The sequence below is a fragment of the Ammospiza nelsoni genome, chromosome 16 (assembly GCF_027579445.1).
Source record: "Ammospiza nelsoni isolate bAmmNel1 chromosome 16, bAmmNel1.pri, whole genome shotgun sequence".
In the NCBI taxonomy this organism is placed as follows: domain Eukaryota; kingdom Metazoa; phylum Chordata; class Aves; order Passeriformes; family Passerellidae; genus Ammospiza; species Ammospiza nelsoni.
The window spans coordinates 1,933,725-1,958,785 of NC_080648.1; the positions used below are offsets into that span (position 1 = coordinate 1,933,725).

At 53.9% G+C, this 25,061-nt stretch overlaps 1 protein-coding gene across 2 annotated transcripts in view; it reads right to left on the minus strand.

The window, feature by feature from the left end:
• Positions 1 to 1,877: 1,877 nt before the first annotated feature.
• SIL1 (SIL1 nucleotide exchange factor) overlaps positions 1,878 to 25,061 on the minus strand; it is a 328,507-nt gene continuing 305,323 nt past the window's right edge. For both annotated transcript variants that reach the window (XM_059483627.1, XM_059483629.1), the window contains exons 8-10: positions 6,230 to 6,326; positions 4,035 to 4,199; positions 1,878 to 2,341 (exon numbers count right to left, since the gene is read on the minus strand). In XM_059483627.1, the coding sequence (XP_059339610.1) occupies positions 1,991 to 2,341; positions 4,035 to 4,199; positions 6,230 to 6,326 (613 nt within the window). In that variant the 3' untranslated portion in view covers positions 1,878 to 1,990. The remainder of the gene's footprint in view (positions 2,342 to 4,034; positions 4,200 to 6,229; positions 6,327 to 25,061) is intronic.

Here is a 25,061-nt window from a genome sequence, read left to right on the forward strand (position 1 = left end):
CCTCTTGAAGCTGGAGCAATAGGGGGGCCCTGTTAGCTCCAGAATTGAGTATGGAAGTGCCCATCCCAGACCTGCACTGGGAGGGGGTCTGGTGAGCCCTACTCAAGGTTTCGATCTGCCCCAGGATCCCCAACCCCGGGCCCCTCCAGCCCTGCAGGAATTTGGGGGATTCTCTGCACAGGGTCTGGGGCAGGACTGGCCCTGGCCCTGCCAGGGGAGGAGCAGGCAGCTGCAACAGCCCTGTCATTACCCCGGGCTGTGGACCAGCAGTGCCATTTGGGACACAAAGCTGTCATTAGTGGGAACACCGGCCTGGGCTGGCATTTTTGGCCAGGGAAAGCAGCCCAGGCCTCGCCTGCACTTCTCTGTGACCCTCTGGGGACATATGGCCACGCACACAGAGGAATGGGCAGCAGCCCCAAGGCTGAGCCTTGGCCAGGGCTGCCCATGGCACAGCTCTTGGTGCTTCCCAATGTTCCATGGCCGTCACCACCTCCCCAGGCCACCACCCATCTACACTGCCAGTGCTTGGACATGACCCCTGAGACCTGCAGGAGCTGCAGAGAGGGGGTGCCTACAGCCCAGGGGTTCCCTCTGGCCACCCCTTTTGGGCTCCTGACCCCCCTGCAGGGCTGGAGCCCTTCGGGCAGGGGGACTCAGGGTGTGGGTGTGGGGTCCCTGAGGCCAGCACTGCCCAAGACCTCACACAGCCTCTGCCCCAAATGTGCCCTGCCAGGGCCCAGTGCCTCAGGAGCAGCGCTGCCAAGAAATTGTTATTTGTTATCACTTTTTGGCCTCCTCTGCGTGTCACCTGCGTCCTCGGCTGTGTCACCCTGCCGGTGTGTGCAGGAAACAGCCCAAGGGGGTCACCAGGACCTTCCTGGGCACTTCCTGCTGCCATCCCAGGGCTGGCAGTGAGTGGCACTGACCAGGAGCCATCACCTGCTCCCTCCTGAGCTGCCCTGGAGGCCCATGGGCACCTTTCCAGCACCAGGGCCAGCACAGGCATCCCCAGTGAGCCCCTGCTCAAAAACTTGTCAGGTTTAAGACTTAAAGGAAGAGCAAGTGGGGCTTTGGGGTTGGACAGGGAGGGCTGCTGGTGGTTTTCTGCCTGACTCATTCCCTAAGGAGGTGTTAGACAATCCCCACCTTAAATGCAGCTGTGACACAGTGACACAAAGCTAGTCAGGGGCTGAAAAATCCCTGTGCTGATCCCCTCCAGTTCTGCTGGATCCCTGATTCACCTGGCACCACTCCAGAGGCTTGGGTTTCCAGCAGAAAAGCCCCTTCCCGTGGTTGTCCTGGCTGTTACCATCAGATTTAATTTTTTTTTTAAACCTACAAAGCCTTAGCAAGGCTGGCTGGAAAATGCATTTCAGATAAAAATAGAAAAAAAAAAGTTAATGCCAGCAAAACAGCCTGAAACCCCAAAAAGAGAAAGATCAAAAATTAGTTATAATTAGCCCTTCTACTTAACAGTGACAAGTGACACACTGTACAAGGGAGCCTCAAATATTTGAGCACAAAGCCTGGTGGTTCCAGGGTCATGGGTGTGGATGGATCTGGTGGCATTTGTGCCCATCCCTGGTGGTGGCAGACCCCTGCAAGGGCTGGGAGTGGAAGGGACCAGCTGGGCTCTGCCAGGCCTGGAGGAAGTGCAGGGATTCAAACATTCAAACATCCCCTCCTGGGAGTGACACAAGCATGGCTCCCCTGGGAACACTGCTTGTTCCCTTTGTGCAAATCCCAAATTCCCCAGCTGAGCCGCAGCTTGTTCCCTCCACTGTGCACCTCTGTTCTTCCAGCAGTATGCCATGAAATCAAGACATTCCCCACACCCCAATGTATTTTAGTAACAAAGTTGCTGGCACACAGTGTGGGATCTCATTTAGTCCAGCAGTTTATTCCAAAGTGCACCTGCAACAAAAAGTCTGGCCATCCAAACTTGCTGTCACCCTGAATTCCCTGGAATTGGACAGAGCCCCCAGGTTCACCTCAGTTCCTGGATGATGGTGTTAATGGAGCCCAGGAGCTCCCTGAAGTAGCCATCCTTGTCCCCTTCCCTCTGCTCCTGGGCTGCCAGCTCCTCGTACTCGCTGCGCAGGAGGCTGAGGGTGGTGCCCAGGGCGGGGTCCCCCCGGTAGTGCTCCCTGCAGAAGGCCACCAGCACCCCCACCAGCTTGAGGACCTTCTCACGGGTGTCGTGCTCGGGCATGGCCAGCAGATTGGGCACCAGGGCACACCAGCCCTGCTCCACCACCGCCGGCACCAGCCTGACCTGCTGGTACTGCTGGATTTTCTCCTCCATCTGCTCTCCGTGCTGGGAGTCCTCAAGCAGCATCTGTGGGAAGTGGTGGAACACAGATTAACGTCCCTGTCAGAGGAAACTACTCCCAGGAGGTGACACAGCAGAGGAGGATGTATGTCCTGTACCACCTGCTATGGATGGGGACTTGCCACAGAATACCAGCCCCAGGTTGTGTCCTGGCTCCCTGGCCACAGGGACTGTTTTTCCACCCTGGAGAACTCCCAGGGACTGGGGGTTTCTGTGTCACACAGCCTGGGAGGGGACTCAGGGGCAGGAAACTCAGCAAGACTTGTAAAGTCTTTGGTCTGATGCTTTTTCCTGCTGACAGGTGCCTGGAGCACCTAATGAACATCATCACTTGGCTCCATGCTGCTCCTTCCAGAGATGGGATCTCAGTCTCCTCCAGCCACAGCCAGACCTTCCCCTGCCAGCCTGGTCCAGAAAACCCCAGTACTGAAATTCTGCAGGGGGCTGGATCCCTTACAGCAAGAGAGCCCAGCCCAGAGGGGCAAGGGGGCCAGGGAGAGGAGGGAAACTCTCCCACACCACCCTGTGAGCCTTTTGGTGGAGAGGCTGCTGATAGCATGAGATTTCCAGACAGGGACTTGGAAGGACAACACCAAGGAGACCTCCCCTCTCCTGGTCCTCTTGAGAGCTGCCTGCTGAAGTGCAGGCAGGATTTGGAGTGAAAGGGAAGGAATGTGGCAGAAGGAGGCATTCAGAGCCCCAGTGACTCCTGTTTTGCGCTGAGAGCTGCCAGGGTGCTTTATGATTCCAAACCAATCCATCTGACAGTCACCCAGCCCATCCCAAACCTGCTACCCCAGCTTGGAGCAGCCCCCCAGCACCCAGGGTACAGCACTCCCAATCCAAAGAGCAGCTAAAAATTGTTGTTTTAACATAAACCTGAGAATCTGCCAGGCTGTGCTTGCCCCAGACCCACAGAGGTAGGAACAGATGGGGCTGCCGGAGGGGAGAGCTGGGAAATGGGCAGCAGGATCAAATGGGAATGGTTTGAGTCAAAATGCCCTTGTCTGCTCCTTTCCCATGGAGCTGACAGGATCATGTTAGAGTCAGCACCTGATAAGATTTCAGACCTGCTAAAATAATTTGCACCTTTACAAAGTCTCCTGGAAAATAACTGATTTAACAGAGAGGTGCTGCTCTGCCGTGCCTGCAACCCAGGTATTAGAGCAGCCATAATCCGCAGGGCAAATTGGCCATAAACCGAGCCAGAGTGGATTTAATTCCCATTCTCTGGAGTCAGGGAAACACACAGACTGAACAACAAGCCATGGCAAGGAAAGACAGGCTTTAAACTGACACTTACAGCAGTAATCCAGGGTATTTGAAAATAAAACAACGTGGCAGGCTGGGCTCCAGCAAGGGACGTGCAGCAGGCAAAGCAGGCAAAGCTGGCCTGTCCCCTGGCCTTGGCTGGACACCACAGCCCAGGGCCAGCATTCCCTATTTGTGTCCTCTGTGTCCTGCTGTTTAAACACCCTCAGGAGGAAATGGTGGCAGTGACTTGAAGAGAAACAAAGGTTTCAGCTCCTCTAGGAATCCCCAGGCACTGGTGTGGTGTTGGCCAAGGGGCTGAAGGGGACTCATTCCCACTGATGCTGGGATGACTCCTCCTCATCCTTGTCCTGTGAGGATTTTCAGGCCTGGCTGGGTTTGGGGGTGAAGGTGGGGAGTGTCTGGCCAATGCTACCCCAGTTCTCACCTTCTCCATGATGAGGTCGTAGAGCAGTGTCACCACACGGACATGGAGGGGCTCCATCCCCTTCTGCCGGAAGAGGCTCCTGAGCACCTGGAGGCCGCCCAGCTTGAGGAACTGCTGCTGAGCGTAGGGGAAGTGCCTCAGCATGGAGGACAAAGCAAAGAGAGCCTGGTGGAGAAAGAGAGGACAATCAGCAAAGTGGCCATGGCCGCTCCATGTGGCACGGCCCCTCTTGATGGCACCCCAGGGGGACAGCAGAAACACACTCCAGTTCATCTGTGCAGAGCTCCAAGGAAAATGCATCCCAACCTCTCCTTGCTGAGGGACATCTCCAGCAGTCCTGTTTGCAATCCCAATCCTCCCCAGCACTGTGAGGCTGCCAAATCGTGGGTACTTCATCCAAACCCCAGCCTGGGCTGTCACTGAGGAGCCTGCACCCTGACAGTCCCAACCCCATCACTTCTCCATGTTCACCCCCACAATGGGGTGAGGAGTGTCCAGCACCACCCAGATGATCCCCACGAGGTGGTTTGGATGCCAGGGGTGATGTCCCCACAGCCCCACAGTCAGAGGACAAGGCCGTGTCAGGGTGCAGCCCCACAGTCAGAGGACAAGGTGATGTCCCCGGCTCAGGCCGTGTCAGGGTGCAGCCCCACAGCCTTTAGCCAGAGCCCAGCAGCCCGCGGTGCCGCAGGGCTCGGCTCGGAGCCGAGGAGGCGCTGAGGGGCCAGCCCAGCGCTGCCGTCAGCCCGGCTGCTGTGCCAGGCAGGGACGGCCGCGCCGCCCGGGGCAGGGTTCGCGCTGCTCGCCTCGGCCTCCCCGCTCCCCACACGGGGCCGGGCCGCGCCCGCTCCGCACGGACAGATCCGAGCTGACAGCCGCGTCTTCCCCGCTCCCGTTTGTTTCTATTTTCCATTTTCCGCGTTGCTGCTGGTGAATTTGAGATGCTGCTGTCTCCCTTTTGAATCGTAGGCCAGAGGACGGCGGAGGGAAGGAATGCACTTTTGGCCTCGCTGCCGTGCAGGGCTGCGAGCACCGGGGCGGAAAAACCATCGGAGCGGGAGCCCGGGGCTGCGGCCCTGTGCAGGAACGGGCTGGGCCACCAGCCTGCCCTTGGGATCCAGTCTGGAGACACAGGACACTGCACACAGCATGGAACTGGGAATTAAAACCTCTGTCCTCCTGGAAAAGAGGGTTCAACCCTTGCAGGGTCTTGTACAGTTCTATGTGAACATGGACAATACTGACCACCCCTCTCGTTTCTGCAGGGGCTGCCAGCACGATGCACTCAGGTTGACTGGAATGAACTATTCTGGTTCACAGCAGAGCTGTGAGAGCCCCTGCAGCCCAGCCATCCCAAAAGGAGCTCTGGGTTGAGCCACGGGCACTCCTGGGAGGAGTTTCTGAGCATGGAGCATCCCATGGGATCTCCTCACATCCATGGCCAAATGCAACGCGGTTCCACAGCTTTCTCCTGTGCCTTTCACTTGCTGGAAAACTCTTACCAGGGTTAAAGGGGAACATATTTTAGGGAACTCGTTACAGGTGAATGGAAGAGCCAGAGGTCTCCCCACCCTGCTGGACCCCTCATGCAGGAGGTCCCTGTAGAAAACCAGGCTGGGGTTTGGGAGCAGCCAGGTGGTGTTGCAGAGGTGGCATCACACACTAAAGTGAGGGTAATGGGATCTCATGCTCCAGGGAATACAGCAGGGAGGGAGGGAGGGAGGGGGCGAGGAAGCCCCCAGCCCGATGGACAGCACTGCACATTTGGCTTGGGGCTCTTGGTGCTGCTCCTTGCTCCAAAGCCTCTGCCAAAGGCAGGACACAGGGCTGGCTGCAGCAATTACCTCCTCAAATGTCAGCTCCTGTGTTTGTCAGCCTGTGATGGCTGTGCTGCCCTGGGGACCCTCTCCTGTGCCCCCCAGAACTGTGGCACTGTGCTGTCCCCACTGGCTGGCAGAGCCACTGTGAGTGCCGCTGCTGGCACTGGGGGGACACCCACAGAGCCAGGGGAGTGCAGGCTCCACCGGTGCTGCTGGGGTGGTTTGGTACCCAGGGCCCCCCTTCTGCACCCCTGAGAGTGAAGCCCACCCAACGTGGGATCCCACACTGTTCAGATGTCCCTGATGTCCTGAGAGTGTTTACACAGAGTTCAGCACAATCCCAGCTTTGCCCAGAGGTGCAGCCCCACTCCTCACCTTCTTCCTGACAGGCAGGGGCTGTTCTGTGGCCAGGATAACCAGGAGCTTCTGCAGGGCACCCCCCTCGATGGCTTCAATCTGCACTTTGGGGTTGCTGCAGGGATGAAAGCAAAAGGCAGGTCACCAACAGAGTGGGGCACAGCAAGGTGGGAGACACCCTGGTCTGGCTTGTGCCAGCACTGGGGTGGCAGCAGGACCAGGACAATGATTGTCCCCTCTGCTGGCACTGCTGGGGCACCTCGAGGGCTGTGTCCTGTTCTGGGCCCTCATGGCCACAGAGCCCTGCAGGGGCTGGAGCGTGTCCAGGGCAGGGAACGGAGCTGGGAAGGGGCTGGAGCCCCAGGAGAGGCTGAGGGAGCTGGGCAGGGGCTCAGCCTGGAGCAAAGGAGGCTCAGGGGGCCCTTGTGGCTCTGCACAGCTCCTGCCAGGAGGGGACAGCCGGGGGGGGTCGGGCTGTGCTCCAGGGAACAGGGACAGGAGCAGAGGGAACGGCCTCAGGCTGGGCCAGGGCAGGCCCAGGGTGGGCACAGCAGGAATTTCCCCATGGAAAGGGGGCTCGGGGATTGGCAGGGGCTGCCCAGGGGGGTTTGGAGTGCCCATCCCTGGAGGTGTCCCAGGAAGGGCTGGAGGTGGCACTGAGTGCTCTGGGCTGGGGACAAGGCGGGGATCAGGCACGGTTTGGACTCGATGCTCTGGGGAGGGATTTTCCGACTTCAGTGGTTCTATTTAATTATATTCCCACCTCACACTGGACATGAACAAAGGTCAATCCAGCCTGATCCCAAAACAAAATCCCCCAGCTCCCACCAACGCTGGCTCATGGTTATGGAGAAGGTACAAATTGTGCAGCCACCTCAAACACACCTGAAATGAAGGCAGCAGGGGTGGGGAGGGCACACTGGGTCATCTGGGCTTTCCCACCATACCTCCCATCCCACCTGGCTTCCCCTGGCAAGGAGCCCTCCCCTGTGGCTCCCTGGTTCCATGAATCCTCTCAGTCCACATGACATCCACTCCTGAAGAGCTCTGAAGAGCCTTTGTATTCCAGTTCCTGCTTCTCCCTGTCCTTGCTTGCTGCCAGCGTGCTGATCACCCACACACCTCTCACAGCAAGAGCTCCTCTCCAAGGACTACTGTGGATAAATCCACCCTCTTGCCTGCCAGGACAGGCTGAAACATCAGGTCAGGATTTCAGCAGCTGCCCAAGGACAGACAGACACACAGACAGACCGTTCCTCCCATCCACACTGACACATTGCAAGCCCACTTCCAGTGCATCTTGGGAGGTGGTGGAGCCATCAGACACTGCAGGCTCCTCCTTGGCAGGGCTTTCAGAGCCAGGGCACAGTGTGCCAGCTATCTGATCCCTGATCCCAGAGCTCTCCCACTCCAGGGGCAGCTCCACTCTCCAGCCTTTGCTGGCTCTGCGCCGTGCCAGACAGAGGTCATGGCCCTGCTACAGCACCCGCTGCTCCCACGGAGCTGCTGCAGCAGCCACGGCCCAGCCCCTCCAAGAAATGAGAGACACAGAGGCAGGCACAGTCATAAAGAAACAAAACCAGAGACAAATGGAGCTGGGCAAGGAGCAGCTTGGAGTTAAAATCATTGCTCAGAGCAAATCTGGTGTGGTACTTCCCAGCTGGCAATACCAGGCTCACCTAAGGGTAAGAAAAGGGCATTTGTTGAAAGCCACCCTTGATTTCTCCTTCCTCACCCACTTGCTGCAGCAGACATCCAGGCACAGCCATGGCACAGGCACCCTGCAAAGGTGGGGGCATCTGTGATCCTGCCCAAACAGGGCAGGAGGGAGAAAGAACAAACCCAGGAGCTCCAGGATCCTCCTGCCCATGAGATTTTCACAGCACAATTCTCAGACCCCCATGTACCAGCCCTGCAGCATCCCTGGAAGCAAACCAGCTTCTGCAGTGCCTGGGTCAGGTGGGACCTGACACATCCACCATGAGGAGCCCATCCCCAACCTCCCCATGCAGGAGGTGCAGAAGCAGGATGCCATTTTCCACCCCAATATGTTGTGCAATGATCCATTGATGGCATCTCTGAATGGGCTGGGGACTGATTTAGAGAGTCAACAGAGGCAAACAGCACAAGCCCTAAAACTTCACCTGTCCCCAGGCCACTCCTGGGCCCAAGGCCCAGCTCACAACTGGGGCTCTCATTCATCTCCAGCCAAACCTGCAGCCATAGCCATGGTCCCAACAGCATGTGTCCAAAAACCTCATCCCATTTCATGTGCAAGTCCCTCTGGGCAATGGAGACCAGAGCAAGTGCAGAAGCAGCTTGCAGGAAGGCACTTTGCTGAGTAGAAGTGCACTGAAAGGACAATCCCCTGGGCTGGAGACCTCCTGATGCCATTCAAGGAGAAGGGCACATTTGGGATATCCAAGCTCTTTCGTCACATCTCTCTAAAATAAATAATAAAAACTCTTACAGCAGGAGACACGACTGATAAATTGGTATGCCTTTAATACTTGGCTGGTCACCTGGAGGATTTGATCTAATTAAAATCTCTGAACCATGGAGCTTTTGCCAAGGAGCAGCTCAGGAGGTGAGGGAGCCTTCCTGGCTGGTGGGTCTGCCGCTCGCTTCTCAATGCTCCTGTTGCTCTGTCACTGCTATCAATGGTCCTGGCTTCAAGCTAACAAAAAAGCTTGTTTAAAGGTTTGGAAAACTCAGCAGAGATCTGTACAAATTACACTGTCAAGCCCAGGGAAAAGCAGCCTGAACAAAATAAACACAATGAGACAGACTGTGGAGCGCTCGCATGGGAAATTCAGCCGTGCTAATCTGTTAATGGAGACAGGATGGTGGCATCTGCAACAAAATTCACTGAAACAGGAGTCTGAGGCTGGGACAGGGCTGGGCCAGCCTATGGTGCAGTGATGGCACACGTTTGGGTGTGCTGCACTGGTGAGATTAACCAGCCCCCATCCCAGGGGAGGAACAGCCACAGGCTGCAGGGACTCAACAGCAGCCCCATGCAGCTTCCCAGAAGAGACCCCTGAGTGCTGAACAGCCCCAGTGAGCCCTGGGGGCCCAGCCTGGCTGTGGGGTCACAGCACATCCCCTCTCGATGTGACCCTGGCTGCACACCTCAGCTCCTTGTGCCTCCCAGCCATGCTGCCCACATTCTATGCATTTTCACTGGCAGCTCCTGGCATGGAAGCAGTTTCCACTTTGCAGACGAAGGGAAGGGGTTTTTCACGACTACTCTCTGCTAAGAGACACCCTTGTTCCACTCCTCCTAGGACGACCCCAAGTGCACAAATTTAGGAGAGACTTCTCAAAGTTTTTGCAGACTGCACATGCGGGTGTGGGAAGACTGAAAAGCAGCAACACAGCCCTGAGGCGACAGCAGCTCTGGAGTTAGGTGGGAACTTACAATAAGGCAGCAAAATTAGATTTAAATTAAAAAAAAAAAAGAAAGCAAGCCAAGTGGTGCAGAGGGACCTGGAGACTTGGAGGCACAGAGCAGGGCAGGCAGGCAAATGCCCTCATCTCTACTGCTCTGACAAGGACACACAGAGAATATTTATTTCATGGCCTGCTTGTTGCAGAAACTGCATGAGACCTTGGGAAAGAATGGGTGACCTCCTCTCCTGGGCATCCTGCTGAAACCAGGTGTGGAAGGACCAAGCAGGGGTGTGGAAGGGAGTGGGATGGAGGGGCTGCCCCTGCCTGGGCTGGCACAGGCTCCTCCTGCCCTGGCATCTCCCCAGGCACAGGGAGCCGAGGCTGCAGAGCTGAGCTCTGATGAAAGCCCCGGTGCTGGTGCAAAGGCATGATAATCACCAGGCTAGACGGGGCTTAATGGGTCTCTTCTCTGCTCAGAACCAGCCTCTGCGGTGCCACCTGGGAAATCAAAGCCAGGGATCAAAGTCTGTAAGTCTGTGAAACAGCCTAAAAAATTTAGTGTAGTCTATTTAGCTTGTGCTGTAACCTGAGGATCAGAAACAGGCAGCGAGGTAGCATTGCTTACCTTGCCCTTCCCTTCCCTTCCCTTCCCTTCCCTTCCCTTCCCTTCCCTTCCCTTCCCTTCCCTTCCCTTCCCTTCCCATCCCTTCCCTTCCCTTTCCCTGGTTTTCAGTCCAAAATCTGTTAATGGATAAAACAAGAGCGAACCAGCAGGGCTGAAATGTGCCTTGTCTGGCTCCTGGGGCTCTCAAACCCTCACACCTGGGTCACACTTTGACAGGCAATAGAAAAGGTCGTTTCCGTGAGCCCTAGAAACAAAGCAACACAACCAGGGTCACACTTGAAAAGGCCAATGACTTCTTCATCCTTCTCAGTGTTTGGAGGGTTTCTGACAGTTCTTGTAAGCACAGTCATGTTAAAATTATTTGACAAATAATAGATAGAGAGATAAAACAGATCATTACCGTGTCAGTAATTCCAGCCCGAACTAGAGCTGCAAATCTGAGACTGAACAAGGGCAGAAAAGAGAGGCAGGGTGATCAGCAGCTCGTTAATACTTGCATGACTGGATTTCAGATCACAGGTTTAAGAATAAAAAAAATAAAAGCATTCAAACAGTTCAAGTGAGAAGCAACACATAAGGAGAACACGGCTTCCTTCTGCATTCCAAGCTCTGGCTATGAACTATTCCTGTGGGAAATGGCCATGGAGCAGCTGCAGTGAGCCAGATGGCTCTGATTCCATGACTTCCCAGGTATCCACATCTCCTTCCAAACTTCCTAGCTTCCTTCCTAAGAGAATAATAACTGGGACAACTCCATATCAACAGCCCTGCAGCCTCCTCACCCTCCAAAATGACCCCCTGGCTCTGCCAGGAAATGACACTTAAGCACAGGGTGGGTGAATCCCTTCCAGAACACACATTTAACTGAGGTTTTCCACAGTCCCAAGCTATGGAAAAGGACATTTGCATGCACAATATGAGATACAGGATAATAATAAAATAGCCCCAATGTCACCAGGGCTGCCTGTGACTATTGGAGGGAGAAGGAGGAGGAATGAGGCACAGTCACCCCCAAAGCCTCCCCCAAGGGCCACATGCAGCAGAACTGGCCTAAAAATCCTCTTCTCCAAGCACCAGCTCAGACCTGAGTTTATCACAGACAAAGGCCTTCAGAGATACGACTTAAGGAGATTAAAAACCACCCAGAAAAATGGAGCCCTAAGTCGTTACACCGATCAAATACAGCGGAGAAGAAAGCAGGGGTGAGGGGGGAAAACCTGACAAAAGAAAAACTAGGTTTCAATAGGCAACACAATACAACAATTTCATATGAAAGATGTGAAGCATGAAAGAGATGTTAGATGTTCAAAAGCCCAGAATATAGGAGAGATATAAAAAAATCCCCAAGAAGATGAAAATCTCCACTTCAATGCAATGCTGCCTTCTCACTTTCTACCAAGCCAGGCGCTCGCCGCCGTGGCGGGGGAGCAGCGGCGTCCCTGGGAGAGCACCACGGCTGCCTGTGACATCCTGCATTACAGGGACACAGCACAGCCTTTAATGAGCAATTAGGTTATGGAGTATTTGTTGCTAAGAGGAGAACAGAACTGCAGAGAAGAAAATGGAGCTGAGTATGTGGCTCTGTGATTCTGATGGGCTCATGTGATACTCAAAGCTGGGAGCATGAATCATCCCAGAGATGCAGGAGCAGCGTGGAAGGCACCTGGGGAAAGCTGGGGGAGCCTTGGCTTGGCTTCCAACTACATATCTGTGTCCCAGGCAAGAGAGAGGCGAACTTCTTGTGAGCCCTCCAGCATCCCCTCTGAAAGCAGGAGGGCTGTAACATGCCAATGGAGAGCCCCAGGCTCCCTGGGAGCACAGTGACATGGGGTTTAACTGCGAACACGCTGCTCCCAGCCACACCATGGACATGGGAATTACCTCCTGCGAGCTCCTGGCCCTTTGCAGTCACAACAGAGCTGGAAATGCAGAGCTTGGTGTGGTCAGGAGCCACTGGGAGCCCTGGACTCACTGGGACCCTGCAGGGAGCAGACCCAGCTCACCTGAGCCCAGGCAGGGCAAGTTAAGTGTTTAGAACAGGAAAAAATCCGAGGAGCTGTGATGCCCTAATGCAGCGTAACAGATGGATAATTAGATTTATACAAAGAGCTGTAAAAGAAAGTAATTAAATAAAAATACAGAATAACAAATCTGCTGCAGCAAGACACCTTGTAGGGCTGCAGAAAGACTTTGCAGCTGGGACCCAACATTCCAGGTGTGGGATGCAGGAGCTGGGGCACTTGTGTGAACCAGCAGAATCAACGAGTCACCCAAAGCACAGAGAAAGCAGTGGGAATGTGGGGACTGAGTTGAGGCCCCTCCTCTTCCTCACCTCTCTAGGGAGCAGAGTAGAGTGAACACCAACTCTGGCAGTAAAATCTCAGGTGCCAGAACAAAACAAATCACACCAGATTGTTCTGCTGAACAAATACAAACAACAAACTGACTGGCTCTATTTATAGCCATAGGGAAAAATGGTCCCACAAAAACAGACAGGAGATCACACACAGCCCCAAAGCGAGCCCAGGCTGGAATCTCACTGCCCCGGCAGGAATGAGGCCTCCAAGAACACCCCCAGAGCCCTTCTTTTTTCCTGACCCTTGGCTTTGCCAGCTCTGAGCTGTATTTCAGTGCCAGCACGAGCCCCTGGCTCCAAGGACACCAGCGTTGTCACTGACCCTCACTGGGCTGCTCCAGGGGGGATTTGCACCTGGAACTCCCACCAGGACAAGGGTGGGTGCAGCTTCAAGAGCCTGAGCTGACAGCTCAGCTTCTATGGGTTTAGTCAACAACCCACAGACTATTTTATGACAAAATACAAAGGTTTGGGGATTTTCAGGATGATTGCCACCCCCATGTCAGCACCATCAAGGTCAGCCTGGCTTCTCTGTTCTGATGGTGAAGGATGGGTTGTGCAGGCCACTCTGAGGGTTTGTCACCCCTCTGTGACACAGGGGCTGGATTAGGTGACTCATGTCCCACCTGCAGTGGTCACAGGAGTGGAGTGAGCTCTCTTCCAGCTCAGTGTGGCGAATGATTGGTTCTTTAGGTAGGTACAGGCAAGTGCTCCTCAGTGCATGGAGAAAGGCATCCCAGGAAATCCCCCCAGTGTTCAATCACCCAAACTGATGCTTTGTTTCTGAGGGTAAATCAGCCTTATGGCTCTATGTGCCACACTTACAAAACACTCCCCATGGATTCCTGAAAGCCTGGTATTTACTGTAGGTCAGACAGAGATCGGTGCCGGGGGATGGGCTATGTTTCATCAGAGGCTACATTAATAAAAATGAGGAGATGCTCTACAAGCGTGAGCAGAAGTCATTTATTTCTGTGCCATTTTAGCCAGAGCCCTCAAAAATTGTGTTGATTTCTTTTTTAAAAAATCCCAACACAGCAAGAAACAAGAACAATAGTGCAGGATTAATACCACGGCCTCGAGCTCATCCCATGTTGTTCATCACAGAGCCTTCAAAGCACCCCCTGATTTATAGACGGGGAGACTGAAATGCTCCCAGGAGCGTTGGCAGCCGCCTCAGGGTGCGAGTGCGAGTGCTGGCTCCTGCCTCCCTGCTCCTCCTCTTCCTCACATTCCCGTTCTCTGCACGCCTCCACCCTCCTGGCTCCGGATCTGAAGTGGCCCAGGATGGTGGCAGAACACCCAAGGTCCTTCCCAGCCCTTCGCTGCTGCTGCAGGACCCCCAAGGAGCCCCTCAGACCCCGCAGTGGGGCAGCTTTGCACAGAATTCTCCCCCTGAGCATGCTGAATCACTCTGGGCATCATTCCAGGCACGCCAAGTCACTCGGATATTTCAACAAAACCTATTCACACGCCTTAGGTGAGATGAAAACACTGCAAAAAGCTGCCTGAAAGCAGCACAAGAGCCTCGCTCCGAACGCTCCCGCTCTCCGGTGCCGATGTGACACATCCCACTAATCATCCTGAGAGATGCTAAAGGGGGCCCAAGGCTGAGGCTTTCCATTGTTCCTCGCTTTATTTGTTTGCTTGCTCATTTGAGCTGATTTTTCTTTAAGACAAGTGCTAATAATATCAAAAACCCGAGGAAGCCTTTGCCTGGCGCTTTCCTGCTGGGAATGCCAGCGGAGCGCAGGCACTCCGCAGCTCTTCCCGAGACACAAAGTGAAGTGTGAGAACAGGCATTTCACTCCTCTCCCTTGCAGCAGCAGCTCGGCGCAGCTCTGTCCTATTTTAACCCTGCCATCTGCTCGCAGCTCCTCCCGTCCCCGGGCGGGCAGAGCAGCTCCATCGGAGCCTCCCTGCGCTCCCACCCGCCCGGCTCCGGCCGTGCCCCGGGTACCACGGCGGGACGGAGGGACGGATGCTCCTTAAACACCCATCCACTCATCACTCCCGAGCCTTGGCAGGCCAGGGAAGATGCTGGATCTACCCCACTGCCGTGTCACTCTGGCTCTTCCCGGTCCCAGCGGGTTTAATGGTGCTATTAGAATCGTTTTAGTTGATAAAAGTAGATTTGTTTCACTGAGTCATGACTCAAAACCAAGACTTTGCTCCATTTACAAAAGCAAATCACCATCTTGCACATGCCAAGCACAGATTTCAGCTCCGAAAGTGAAGCCTGGGGAGTGTTTCCAGCCAGAGGGAGAATGGAAAACTGCATCTGCAAGAGCTAGGAAACATTTTTCTCATTTATCTCGTTTTGATAAACAGAGAGGATATCCTGTGGAATACCAGCTCCTGAAGAAACCTGATTAACTCATTCTACATCAAGCGACTTAATCATGGATTAATAGAGGGGAGAGCAACAGCAGGAGATGCCACGGGACCAGGGACTGCAACACAACCCACGGATAATTCCAGCCAGTTCCTAGGTGGGAAGCCCTCGAGGAAAACTTGGGAGCCACAGAAAGCACCAGCAATTCTTTCTGCTTTCTGATTCATCCCTACTCACCCACCCACATGCCACGGCAGAGGAGGCTGTAACTGCTACATTTAGGATGACATTTAAAAATCAAGGTTGTGCTGCTGATGGTCATTAAAAATCCCACAGCGTTTTTCAGAAACAAGTGGGTACTCACATCAGTGTCCCTGCCAAGTATCAGCACAGCAGTCATTTTTTTCTAGCAACTTCAGTTAAAAGATAAAAGAAAATTGTGCCCACCTATAATTACTGTTATTACTGTTGCTGTTGGTTTTTAAACATTCACTATATACCTTTACATTTCCTAAATACAAATTAAGAAAACATTCCTCCAAACCTTTCCAAGTGTCAGATTCATCTCTATTAACATCAGACAGCTACAATTAAGACTTCCAGCCCATAAAAGCTGCCTGGACTCCCTCAGTAACAGTCTCTGGAGACCCCATGTCTGTTTTTCCATGGGACTTGCCCTGGCTAATCCAGAGAGGCAAATCCACTGCCCAGAGCTTTAGGGTCACTCTAAAGGGGGCTGCACCTGTTCTGAAAAGCATCTGAGAAATTCAAGGTCAGCACAGCAAGCAGAAAAGATGATTTGTCTAATGGGAGATGGGGCTGCCTTTGACTCCTGCCTTAGCTGGAATGATTTGCCTGTTGGAAGATTCCCTGTCCCTGGCTGGATAGCCAGCTCAGGTGGAAACTCGTGTAGGAGCACTGAAGCTGGGTGACACAGATCCCATCTTCAGAGACAGGGTGAAGGAAACACTTATGAATGCCTGAATCAAGCTCTCAAAGAGCCAAGATGATCGAGGTAGTTAACAAAATACAGGAATAACTCAAAGGATTCATATGCAGGTGTAAGAAACAAGGCCATGGCAGGTACCAGAGCTGAACTGGGTGCTCAGGGAGAGTGGGAGCAGGGAGAGGAGCACTTCCAGAAGGGAAGATTGTGCATAAAAGATGCAATGGAATAAGATAATTATGCAGGAAGAAGAGAATGTCAGCAATGTGCCCTACATCACTGATGGATGGAGAGAGCTGATACCTTGACAAAGAAAGCCAACGTGCCAATTAAGATTTAATGACCCTGAAGGCAAAGACAAAAAGCCCTCCTTTGCCACAGTGGAGGAGGGAGTGGACAGAAAGCCTCAGCCTGGCAAGGGAAAGGTTAGGAAAAGCCCAAAAGATCATGAGATGAACACCACCTCTGCAAGGGGGAGCATCCAGGCAGGTTCTGCCAGGCAGGAGAGAAGGGCTCCATCCCTAGGGCAGAAAAAGCTCCGAGAGCTGAGCGTGGCTGCGGAAGCTGAGCTGCCTGCATCCAGGAACAGCTTGAAGGTGAAGGAGGAAGCGGGTTCAATTCATTCCACACTCTGGAACTGTGGAAAGACATACGCCAGGCAAATGTGAGTTGTGATGATCACTTCCCACTGCTAGACTCTGCTAGGAGGGGACAGGGAGGTGACACAACCAGGAGTTCACACATGTGCTGCGAAGGCGCAGGAGCAGCCAGGGCTTGCCAGTAATTGCTGGGGTGTAAAAGCCAGGCTGACTGCAGCCTCGTAAACAGACCTGGCTGTGCCTCCCCATGGCTCTGCTGCCCACGGGTCTGCCAGGACCAGAGTGCACACCACAGGGCTGCCAGGGGGGACTGGGTGCTGTCTCTGCCTTCAGAAGCTTCAGGAAATCACTCCAGAAATCACTGGTCCTGCACCAATGCTTCTTGCCCAGCTGGATGGCAGCAGAAGCAGCCTGTGCTGAGGTGGGGCAGAGCATCTCCAAGCTGAGTCCATCAGCAGGACTCAGACTGAGCCTGGGCCATGCACACCATGGAGGTGGCCACGGCCTCCAGCTGACCACACAAACCCTGCAGGAGGGGGCTGAGGAGCCACGTGCTGTGTGATGAGTGAGGACATGAGTGCAGCGTGCTCCTCTGGCCAGCCCCTGGGCTGTGACACGCTGGCCTCTTCCCAAGCCGAGCCGCCGCTGCCTCCCGCTGACAACATCCACGACTGATTTGTGGCAATGACATCAGCGCCCACAAACATCCTGCCCTTCCTCACATCCTGCCCTTCCTGCTCTCCCAGCAGCAAGGACACCAGCCTGCCACGAGGCCAGGGCGGAGGAGCACAGCTGGGCTGGCTCCCACCTCACCCCACGGCTGGTGGCACCCAATGGCACCAGCACAGCACAGTGACACCTTCCCTATGCTGGGCAGTGCAGAGTCCAGGTCACAGCACTTGTGGGTGATGTCTGGAAACCATCACCCCATGGAGAACAGCCATCACACTGACCTACCTCCTTTCCATTCTCTGCCTGTTGTGCAGAAGCAAGAAAAATCCTCTGCTTGATCTCAATCAGGCGTTTTTAAATTCCACAGTGGATAGCAGCTATTCCATGGATTCACCTCCACTCTGGAGACAGGCTGAAAGAGGTGGAGGGGAGAATGGAATGCTCTGAGGAAACCTCAGAGCCCCTTCCACTGCCTAGAAGGCTCCAGGAGAGCTGGAGAGGGACTTTGGACTAAGGCCTGGAGTGACAGGACAAGGGGTAATGGCTTCACACTGATGCGGCAGGGTTAGATGGGATATTGGGAAGAAAATGAGACCCTTGCACAAGGTTCCCAGAGCAGCTGTGTCTGCCCCTGGATCCCTGGCAGTGTCCCAGGCCAGGTTGGACACTGGGGCTTGGAGCTGCCTGGGACAGTGGAAGGTGTCCCATCCATGGCAGGGGGTGGAGAATGGGATTGGCTTTAAGGTCCCTTCCAACCCAAACCATTCTGGGATTCTGTGATTCTCCTCTCCCAAGAGGGCTGAGTGCCCAGAGGAGCTGGAGACAGACCAGTCCTCATGTTGGGAAGCAGGACTTGGACAGGCTTGGTTTAAGTCCATCTTGCAGAACCATTATGTTCAGTTCCAGTTCCCTTTCTTTTCTGTGTGTTCACTGTGAATTCCCCAAATGCAGCACAATCTTTCAGCATTCCTGCCATGGGATGAATCTGGGCATGTTCCCAGGCCTCACTCGCTGCTCCCTGTTTATGTCCTTCACGCTGTGCTGTGACAGCCCATGCCACAGGATGCCTTGGACAATCTGGGCCACACATTTATGGCCGTGGACCTCTGTGGTTCACAGCACAAATTTGGGAACCCACAGCTGACCATGGACACATCACTCATTCTTGAAATGTAGGCCACAAAGCTACTTTAGTTCTGCTTTTGCTTGTAAATCAAGGGCTTACATATGTAATTGGCCCAACCTTAAGAGCAAACAACAGCAGTGGTAGCACCGTGCCAGCAATTATTCATGCCTGTAATAAACGGCTGTAAAATTGAAAGCCAGCCTTTAAAAATCTGGCTCCTCACTGCACAAACAACAAAAACTCATTTGCAAGGCTTGGCCAGGGGAGTTTTTAATTTGGGGAGAGAGATTGAGGTGGGTGAGGATTTATTTTTTCTCTTTTCATTCTCTAAAAACACTATTCATGCCCACGTTTAGGTCACGGATTACCCTGGCTACATTTCAGCACTGTGGAATAAACCCAGTGAGAGGCACAGGGGACAAATCTGCCCTCTGCATTCCAAGAGCAGGGCCCTGGGAGCAGGCACAGCTGATCCCCTTCCCCTGGCACGTGGGAGCAGTGAATCCTTTGCAGCCCTTCCTGCCTCCTGCTGAGCCAGCAGCGAGCCCGCAGATGAGCCACCATCCCTGGGGAAGGCACAGCCACAGCAAACCCCGTGCTGCTGTTCCACACCAGGACAGGGATGCTGAGCCTTGCACAGGTCCTGCCAGTTAACAAGAGCATCCTGGCTGATAAATCACTCCTCAGGGTCAAGCAGCAAACATCTCTCTGTCTCTTGTGCCCTCTTTAACCAACCGTGGCTGCCATGCAGCGCTCCTGGACTTGCAGGGGCAAAGGTCTGATGAGATCTATTCCTTCTGCACATTTCTCACCCACAACGCCAGAGCAACTCCTTCTCTTCTAGCAACTCTTCAGAGCAACTCTTCTAGCACGTGGCTGAAAATCTCCTTGGTGGTGCCGAGCAATGGCACCAGAGCTGATCCCTGCTCCCAGCACGAGTAGGTTTTTCCCACTCCAGCAGCAAATGACAGTAGCAGGCACCTTCCACATGCTCTGGACAAGATTAGAAGGTCTGAGGCACTGACAGACTTCCTTACTAGGGAATCAGCCGTTTTACATCCTCCTTTGGCATTTCTGGTTGGCTTCCTCCTGCTTTAAGCAGTGCCAGAGCACGAATGGAAGAGCTCTGTGAGGACTGCTCTCCCTCTCCGCTGTGGAAAGCTTCCCTCGTCAGAAATCCCCTCTAACTACCAAGTTTCAGTTTCTTCTGAAGGAAGCCGCATTCATCACAGTTCAGAAGGGACCTTTTGGCCTAATCCCCACTAGAAAAACTGCCAAACTGATCCTCCCATCACACAATTAGCAGCCACGGAGACTTTGCTACACCGGGCGATGCGGTGCTGCTATGACAACAGGAACGGGAGCCTCGTTAAGGGTCTCATCGAGAGGGATAACGAGCAATCACGGCTCCGAGAGGAGCAGGAATCAATGGGAGCTGTTGATACCAGCGCGTTTTGCTGCATCGGGCCAGGTACTCGGGAGCCCTGGAAGCCTGACTCGCATTGTTACGGCACGGTCGCCGCGAGTACAACTTGTGAGGACAGGCAGATTCCTGGGGAGTAGAGATGAATATTCATGAAGGAGCTCAGTTTGGGAGAGGAAATGAATCAAGTGTGACAAATGCCGCCTATTAGGAAAAGAGGGTGGCGTCTATTTTTAGTGGAGTTAAGCAAACATTAAAGCTCACTCTCTAAGAACTCCAAATAATACCACTCCCTGCTCTGCCTCCCCATCGGCAGATAAGAATTTAGCAGCACGTTCCCACCAGCCAAAACCCGCTCGCCTCAACAGAACTTTTCCGATTTAGCCCCCGTGAGTGTTTTATAAAAATACAAATTTTAATCTCTCATCTGCATAGGAAGATGTAACGGCTTCCACCAGGATTTATTTTTTCCCCCCCTTCTCCAGCATCATAAGGCTTGAAGGAACCTTTTTAAGACGGAAGAAAACGCTGCATTGAAATCTCCTAAAAGAGCACTCACGCGGAGCTGTAATCACTTCAGATGCACAGAATTATCAGGAGGAGAAAATTCATCTCACTTAGAATCAAGCCCCAATTTGAAGCAGAAAGGAAGAGGCTTGGTTTGCCACCGTGCCAAGCACTCAGACTTTTCACTGAAGTCAAAGAAGCTACAGCTGCTCTGAGCCATTGAAAATCATGCCCAGAATCTCTAGCGAAACTTGTTTGCAGAGATGGCAGCAGGCTGATAAGGATGTTGACTATTCCAAATAGACCCATGTTATTTTATATTTTTAGAGATACTTAGTCTGCCTATTATTATTATGAAGCAGAGGTGGAGTATTTACTGCCCTTTTCTAGAAATCTGCACAAATGCTGCTTTTCAGCAGGCTCCTCTGTTCTTCTGCTGAACGTTCCTTCTTTTACTTTTCAGGCTTATAAATGTCCAGTTAAGGAAGAGAACGAGAGGATAGTGCCTAACAAAAACACCACCATGCCTATAAAGCTACTTGAGAGGCCCTCATCCCATAAGACAAGCTGCTCCCCTGCCAAGATTATGACCAGAGCATTTGTAGGACATGGGTGGTCCTAACAGTGATCCCTAGAGGACCCCTGGGTGGGATGGGGGGTCATGAGCCAGGGGTGAAGGACTCTTGGCACAAACTCTCCAGGCTCTGCTGGCTCCTCCATGCACCAAGGGCCAGCTCTTCAAGGCAAATGCCCAAACTGCTCCACGTGCAACCACGTAGCCTCTGTCACCCCTCCTGTAGAGCATCACACATAGTCTTAGCATGGCTTTAAAAAGAAGTTGCTCTGAAATTAGACATGCCAAATGTTTATTATCAATACCAGTCTCTGGCACCAACAGCAGAGAGACACAGCCTTTCCCAGAGCATCCAAACCCTGGGAAATCCTCTATGGCTTTGGGGTCACAGGTGGTGTCCCTTCCTGAGCTCCCCTCCTTGGCCTTTCCTTTCTGATTGAATGTCCTCATAATTCCCCCTCAGCTTTCAGGTTACGAGCTCCCCTTCCATGTGGAGGGGAAGACACCCATGGTTAACAAATTGTGACTTGTAACTGGGTGCACTGGGGCAGCCTGCATGCCCAGCACATCTGGGACCCCACCAGGACAACAGAGCTGTCCATACATCACCTCCTGGTGCTCAGCAGGGCTATTTGTCAGGGCAGTTGGGCCCGGAGTCCTTTGGAGAGCACATCTCCGTCCCTCACCATGCCAGCCCTCAGCAACTGTTGCCATGGTTATTTTATTGGAGTGCTTTTCATCAAGGAGATGCTGCAACTGCTGAATTGTCTCTTGCAAGAGTTATATAGGAATAACTAGCTGATAAGTAGGAGAACAGGTTCAGACTGCCCACGGAAGCCAGCGATCCCAATTATTTTTGTTTTGATCCTGCCTTTCTTTTGGTCTCTGCCAGGCTCAGGTTTAAAGCGGGGGTTAGAGATAAGCAGCAGAGAAGGAATGCTTCCTGATGGGAAACGCACTTGGCTCTGCCAGGAGATTAAAGGTCTCTCCTCACACAAAGCCTCTGCTTTTCAATCAACCCTAAATAGGCTCTAACAAGGCACAGCAATCAACCAGGCAACATATATCCATCCTCACCTGTCGGCTTGGGGCGAGGAACAAGATGTATTTCCCGGTTCCATCATGCTAATTGTTAATCAAGATATTATCGGCACAGCCCCAGAGCCGTCCGTCAGTGGGGCAGTGAGGGATGGCCGGGCTGTGCTCCTGCCCGCAGCGGGAGCGGCTCTGCCGCCGGCCCACGGCTCTGCTGGGGCTCGTGGTGAGGCGGCCGCTTGCAGACCCACTTTCAGCATCACAGAATGCAGGAATAAAGCCTGCTCTGGAGAGCCAGGGCCGTTTTGTTTAGTGCTCATTGAAAGCTCTGGGTAATGATGAATCTGCTCTTCCCCTGCTGACGGGGTCCCACAGCGCAGGCAGTTAGGCTTTGAGCGACAGAAATGCCTTTTTGTGCTCTCTGCTGTCCCTGGCACAGGGCTTGGGCAGGGACGTGCTACCTCAGCCCTGGAGAGGCACATGGAGCCCACTGCAGCCTGCACAGCCACCAGTGGCACCCAAATCCCAGCCTGTGACAGTGGAGGGGCTGCCCAAGGAACAGGACTCTCCCCACAGGGGGATGCAAAAGAGCAGGGGAAGATATCAGCTTCCTTCACAGGAACTAGCCCAAGGGCAAACAAAATCTATTAGATTTTTCTTTCATTTTTTTGGGGGGTATCAGGCCCAGCATTGCCCCACAGGCAAGGGAGGGGATTGTCCTGCTCTATTCTGCACTGGAGTGGCCTCACCTCGAGTTCTGAGACAGTTTTGGGTGTCACAATATCAGAGAGATCTGAAGCTGTTCCAGATGCCCAAAGGAGGGGCCGGGCTGGGGAAGGCTCTGCAGGGGCCACCCGAGGAGGGCTGAGGGCACTGGGCTGGTTCAGCTGCACAAGGAGCCCAGGGCAGAGCTCAGGGAAGGAGGGAACGGCTGCAGGGGAGCTTTGGGATGGACACCAGGGAAAGGTTCTGCCCCAGAGGGTGCTGGCACTGCCCAGGCTGCCCAGGGAATGGGCACGGCCCCAAGGCTGCCAGAGCTCCAGGAGCCTTTGGGCACCAGGGATGCACAGGGGGCACTGCTGGGAGGTCTGGGCAGGGCCAGGAGCTGGATGGGTGATCCCAGTGGGTCCTTTCAGCTCAGGATAGTCTGACTCCAGATGTAAGCCAAGCACAGCTCATACCTGGAGCTGGGCAAACACTGTGCTGTGCCATGGAGGCACTCAGCAGAGCCATGGGGTTGGACAGGGTGTCTGCCTGGTAGAGACACCTGAGCTGCTACCAGTGGGCTCAGACAGCCAAGCTGGAGCCCCCAGACTGGTACCAGCCCCTCTCCCTCCCTGGGGCTGAGCTCCCCTCCTTGCACTGGCACAGGCAGACGTGGCTGCAGAGAGCCACAGCCCTGGCAGCACCTGGACACTGCAACCACACATGAGGGATGGGCCCTTCCTGGAGAGCGCTCTGCACTTCTGGAACAGCCACAGGCTAAAGACAAAGAAGTGAATGTGGATGATGTGACCCCAGAGAGATCAGAATTCAGCCATTCTCAGGGTACCAGAAGAGACAGAAGACGACTTTGCCAATTCCAGCTGAAATAGCTGGATTTAAAGAAATTAAATTTGTCAGTTCATCAGTGTGTAACATAAGAATGAAAAAGGCATTTCTAATTCCTGATCCGCTAATCCACAATCCGCCGATCTGCAATCCCCAGAGTCCCCAGGGAAAGAAAAGAAAATCCACAGCAGCCTCATAGTGTCTCTCCACGACTTCTGGCCAGCTCCTGTAGAGAGAGCTCAGCTACAGAGCCTTCCTCCCTGTACAAAACCTACCTCAGCAAACCTGCTGCCATCCTAGGGGGTCAGGGGTAATAAAAATCAAACTGCACTTGTTGGAGTGAGTGAACACTGGATGTTTGGTGAGGTGTTGGGTATGATGTCCCAGGAGTTAGCTCAGCTGCCCACAGATCTGCAGGATCAGCTCATTTCCAGCAGTGCTCCCACTCATCAGGACAATTAGCAAGGTCCCAATCACCTTCTTAATTGGGAGGGCTGCTACTGCACCACAGGAAGGGGTGCTGGTGCCTGTTAAAACACTGTCCTGGCTGCATTTGGGAGATGCCCCCTGTACTTTGTTCCCAGCTGATGGCCCCATGGATGCTATTTGTTATCCAGTTTGCCCAGCAAGACCAGTTCAGTGCACACACACCTGCTGAGCACACATAGCTGTGGGCCCCCAGCCACGTCCACACTTTAAACCATCATCTCCACAGCCAATTTCAACTTCCCACACCAAATCCTTCCTTAAATTATTGTCAACACTCAGCCCCATTCGGCTGCCTCAGGGGGAGGCACCCACAGGCCTCTCTTTGGCACGTGGGCCATGGCAGCACAGCCTGTGCACAGAGGCCAGACCAGCAGTGAGCACCAGGTGGGAAACTGGGAGTCCCCTGGGGCTGCCACCACTGCCCTTGACCATCCCCTTCATGCCATTTCCAAAAAGAAGTGCAGACATAGCTCCAGAATTTGCCCTTGCAAAGCAACTTTGCCTTCACTTGCTGCATCTCCCCAGCTCCAGAGCTGCTCAGGACCTGCTGACCATGAAAGCACCACCATGAGCAGTAAAGCCAGGGAGGCCTGGCTCCCAAAACATGATGGAGAACTCTCCTTTCTGCAGCACCTTTTTCTCCTCCTATCCAGCAGAAAATGCTGTAAATGTCAGTGGCTACAGACCCCAGAAATATCCACTAATGCTGAAGCCACCACACATAACACCACCTGGTGTTTCTTCATTATTCCCTTCCCTCTCACAGGCAAAGATGGGAAACCTGAGGAAACTGTGCAGGTCACACATGGAGCAGGAACGCAGAGCAGAGCTCAAATCCCCATTGCTCCACATTGCTGAGTTTTTTGGAGTGTGCCTCACAACACTCCCCTGCTCCCTGCTGAGCTCCCTGGACACGGGAGCCATCGTGCCCAGCCACGGGAGGCTCTGGGCAGGAACAGCAGCTCATTACCCAAGCACATCATCCACACAAGGACCCCGACACACCACCATCCCTCCCTGCCCCCAGCCCACACCTGGGCCACCCTGCCCTCCTCCAGCCACAGGTCCCACCGGGAGGGGACAGCTCGGGGCTGGCTCTGCCAGGTGGCAGCTGTGTGTCTCCCCCTGAGCTCTTCATGCCTGCTGAATTGATCCCCACGTGCTGCCAGGGCAGGACCAAGCCCTGACTCCAATGCACTCTTGAAGGTTTCAATTAATC